The sequence below is a fragment of the Mandrillus leucophaeus genome, unplaced genomic scaffold (genome assembly GCF_000951045.1).
Source record: "Mandrillus leucophaeus isolate KB7577 unplaced genomic scaffold, Mleu.le_1.0 Scaffold288, whole genome shotgun sequence".
Taxonomy (NCBI): domain Eukaryota; kingdom Metazoa; phylum Chordata; class Mammalia; order Primates; family Cercopithecidae; genus Mandrillus; species Mandrillus leucophaeus.
The window spans coordinates 280,222-284,332 of NW_012103009.1; the positions used below are offsets into that span (position 1 = coordinate 280,222).

Below are 4,111 nucleotides of genomic sequence, written 5' to 3' on the forward strand. Positions count from 1 at the left end.
GTGACCCAGAGTCCTGCTTGGAGAGCCCTGCCTGCAGCTGACCCTTCCCATGTCTTGGCAGTGCCAGGCGGTCATCGAGAGTTCCTACCAGGTGGCCAAGGCGCTGGCAGACGATGTGGAGCTGTACTGCTTCCAGTTCCTGCCCTTTGGCAAAGGCCTCATCAAGAAGTGCCGGACCAGCCCCGATGCCTTTGTGCAGATCGCACTGCAGCTGGCGCACTTCCGGGTAGGGCCCCACCTCCCGCTGCTGAGAGGGCAGGGTGGTGCCAGGGTCCGCCTGCCAGATTCACCCCTCTGTATATCCCAGGACAGGGGTAAGTTCTGCCTGACCTATGAGGCCTCAATGACCAGAATGTTCCGGGAGGGACGGACTGAGACTGTGCGTTCCTGTACCAGCGAGTCCACAGCCTTTGTGCAGGCTATGGTGGAGAAGTCCCACGTGGTGAGTGTCCTCTGCCCCGCATGGGGGCCACGGTCGTCTGCCTCCTGTCCACCTGGAGGGTCAGGGCTACTCTTCACCCCTTTACTTCTGCCCCACAGAAAGCAGACCTGCGAGATCTCTTCCAGAAAGCTGCTAAGAAGCACCAGAATATGTACCGCCTGGCCATGACCGGGGCAGGGATCGACAGGCACCTCTTCTGCCTTTACTTGGTCTCCAAGTACCTGGGAGTCAGCTCTCCTTTCCTCGCTGAGGTCAGCACCGTTGTTGGGTGTGTCCTTTGTCCCACTGCCCTCTTACACCCAGGGCTTGGGCCATCTCATGAGGGAGCACGGCCTGTGTTCTGTCTGGCTGGCTCCCCTGAAGCTCCCTGGAGGGCTGGGCCAGCTTTCCCGCCCACACCCCAGCTGGGCCTGCGGTCCTGGGCCCAGCGGGAGCAACATCCTCTTCGTGTCGTTGGTGTTCTTGTGACAGGGAACAGACAAACGTATGATCTGTCAGGTGGTGACAGCACTACTGAGACTAGTGAGGCTGTGGCGGGGAGAGGCAGAGCAGAGTGGGGGCTGGGCAGCTCACACAAGCCTTATGTGGCATGTGCAAAGGGGACCACGGGGTGGTGGCCAGGGAGCTCCTGCACCCTCAGCAGAACAGTGCCTGGCTCAGAGTAGGTCGCAGACACCACCTGTCGGACAGGTGCTTTGGGCGTGTGGCGTCTGACCAGCTGCGGCCTCCATTGCAGGTGCTCTCGGAACCCTGGCGTCTCTCCACCAGCCAGATCCCCCAATCCCAGATCCGCATGTTTGACCCAGAGCAGCACCCCAATCACCTGGGTGCTGGAGGTGGCTTTGGCCCTGTGAGTGCCCCTGAAGGGGGTGGGTGGGCAGCACCAGGGCCCTGAGGGTTTCAGTGGCGAGTGCAGGCCCTGAGGTCAGACCAGAGGCAGGAGCACCTTGCTTAGAAGAGAGCATAACCCCAGACCTGCACGGAAGCAGAATGTTAGCTGTGGACTCAGGCAGCCAGGTGCCTGGGACCCACCCATCCCAAATACCTCCCTGCTGGAGCATGACGTGCCTGGGGCTGTTTCCAGGGTACTGAGCAGGGCACTGGGTGCTTCTGAAGTCTGCTTATCCAAGAGAGTGCAGCTGTCTCCCACAGAAGCCTTCTCGTGGGCTAGTTTGTCAGAAGGCTAGAGAACCCTCTGGAGAGAGACGGCGTGATCTAGAGTATAGGCCCCCTGAGGGAAACTGGGGGGCCCTAGATCCCTTGGTGGGGTCTGGGCAGCATTCTTTGGTTTTCACGGTTTCCTGGGGGTGGTCCTCAGGAAAAATGCAGTGTCTAGGGCTGGGGCCCGTTCCTGCAACTCTTGTGGGAAGAACAAGTTCCACATCAGCTTGGTTTTCGGATCTTCAGGGTTTGAGTTCTGCCCTTCTCCTTCACCCTTCGTGTTGCCCTCAGGTAGCAGATGATGGCTATGGAGTTTCCTACATGATCGCGGGCGAGAACACGATCTTCTTCCACATCTCCAGCAAGTTCTCAAGCTCAGAGACGGTGAGTCTCCGGCCCCAGCTCAGGCCTGAGGAAGGGTGCCACCTGGGGCTGCCCAGGAACACAGGTGTCTTTGGCCGGGGAGGCGTCCCTGCTTGTGGGGACAGCGGGGTGGGTGCATATATGACGGTGCATCTGAGCTCTTGGCTCCCACAGAATGCCCAGCGCTTTGGAAACCACATCCGCCAAGCCCTGCTGGACCTCGCTGATCTTTTCCAAGTGCCCAAGACCGACAGCTGAAGGTTGGAGAAATACCAGCCGCCCTTTCATCCCCACACTGTGGAGGAAGGGACCTGTGGCGGCTCACAGGCATGAGGGGTGGCCGTGCACAGGTGGCCAGGCTCCAAGGACAGCTCTGGCAGCAGGTCCTCACTGGGCAGACGCTGCTCCCCGAGGGCCCGGTTGGTGGAGGTGGGGTTGGAGCAGGAAGGGAATTTTGATTTTTTTTTTTTCTTGATAGATACTAATAAAAATAAGGCTGTGGAATTTTCTCTCAGCCCTTAGGTACCTGTGTTTTGTTTGGGAACTAGGAGGCCCTCCCCCTTCCCCAGCTCAGACCACAGAGGTGGCAAGAGAAGGGCTGAAGCTGGAAGACTGTTCATGAGGGACTTGTGTGACCTGCTTTGAAATGTGTGACTCTGCTAAGTGGCGTAGGCTCTGAGATAGCTGTGTCCATGCCCACGTGTTTGCTTGGAATAAATTCTTGCTTCAGAACCTTCACCTGTTCCCTGGGGCCATTTCTGTTTGTCTGTCTGCTGGAGAGTGAGCCCACCTCCTCCCATGCAGGGGCATGTGTGAGGCACCCCTCTTGGCTGAGGCACAACCCTGCAGGGGCCCCGCAGCTGCTTCTCACCATGGAAAGGGGCTGCAGGCCGAGGCCTGAAGTCTTGGGGTGTCTGTGAGAGGGCACACAGGATGATCTGTAGCAGCAGATGCTCCTTCATCGAGATTGGCTTGGCTACTAAAATCATGTTAAGAGTAAATGCAAAATAATTTTTCTTTTTTTTTGAGATGGAGTTTTGCCGTTGTCACCCAGGCCGGAGTGCAGTGGCACGATCTCAACTCACTACAACCTCTGCCTCCTGGGTTCAAGTGATTCGCGTGCCTCAGCTTCCTGAGTAGCTGGGATTACAGGCACCGGCCACAATGCCTGGCTAATTTTTTGTATTTTTAGTAGAGACGGGGTTTCATCATGTTGGCCAGGCTGGTGTCGAACTCCTGACCTCAGATGATCCACCTGCCTCGGCCTCCCAACATGCAGGGATTACAGGTGTGAGCCGCCGCGCCCGGCCATAAAAAATAATTTTTCCGAAAAGTATAAGTAGGCCCTCGATTACTGCTGCATGCTTGACTGAATCTAGATCTTGGGTGCTAAGAACTCAGAAGTGAATGCGGTTCAGTTAGATTCAGTTCTGGGCCTTCATTTAGGAACCAGCATCTTCATCTGTTTTTAGTTTTTTTCTTTTTTTTCCCGTGAGATGGGGTCTCACTATGTTGCCCAGGCTGGTCTCAAACTCCTGAGCTTAAGTGATCCTCCCACCTCAACTTTCCAAAGTGCTAGGATTTCAGGCGTGAGCCACCGTGCCCGGCCAGGGACCAGTGTCTGCTGGACACCCACCATAGACTTGGCCCTGTGCTGGGGATTCAGTGGTAAACAAGGTCCTATTCCTGCCCATGTCGAATTCACTGCTGGGTGAGGAGGTGTGGTCAGGGGACACAGCAGCTGGCAGAAAACCAGAGGCTTTTGGAATAATCCACTTACCAAGTACAGGCCTGGGTTGCTTAATGAAGGGGATACATTCTGAGAAGTGCATTATTAGGCGATTTTGTTGTGCAAACATTCTAGAGTGCGTTTACACAAACATAGATGGTGCAGCCTGCTACAGACCTGGCCTCTACTGCACACCCTGTTGCTCCTCGGTTACACACCATTACAGCATGTTACTGACTACTGTAGGCCACTGTAGTACAACGGGAAGTCTTTGTGTATCTAAACTTGTCTAAACATAGAAAAGATACAGTAAAAATGTTATATAAAAGATTAAAAATGGTACCCTTATGGCCGGGCACTTTGGGAGGCCGAGGCAGGTGGATCACGAGGTCAGGAGATCGAGACCATCCTAACAC

The 4,111-nt window shown here is 55.7% G+C and overlaps 1 protein-coding gene across 1 annotated transcript in view; it reads left to right on the plus strand.

Annotated features, from left to right (window-relative positions):
* The window catches only part of CPT1B (carnitine palmitoyltransferase 1B (muscle)), a 16,108-nt gene extending 13,404 nt beyond the window's left edge, over window positions 1-2,704 (plus strand). The window contains exons 10-16 of the mRNA XM_011985596.1: window positions 62-226; window positions 308-442; window positions 541-693; window positions 1,179-1,292; window positions 1,895-1,987; window positions 2,141-2,226; window positions 2,482-2,704. Of these exons, the coding sequence (XP_011840986.1) occupies window positions 62-226; window positions 308-442; window positions 541-693; window positions 1,179-1,292; window positions 1,895-1,987; window positions 2,141-2,224 (744 nt within the window). The 3' untranslated portion in view covers window positions 2,225-2,226; window positions 2,482-2,704. The remainder of the gene's footprint in view (window positions 1-61; window positions 227-307; window positions 443-540; window positions 694-1,178; window positions 1,293-1,894; window positions 1,988-2,140; window positions 2,227-2,481) is intronic.
* Window positions 2,705-4,111: the final 1,407 nt, after the last annotated feature.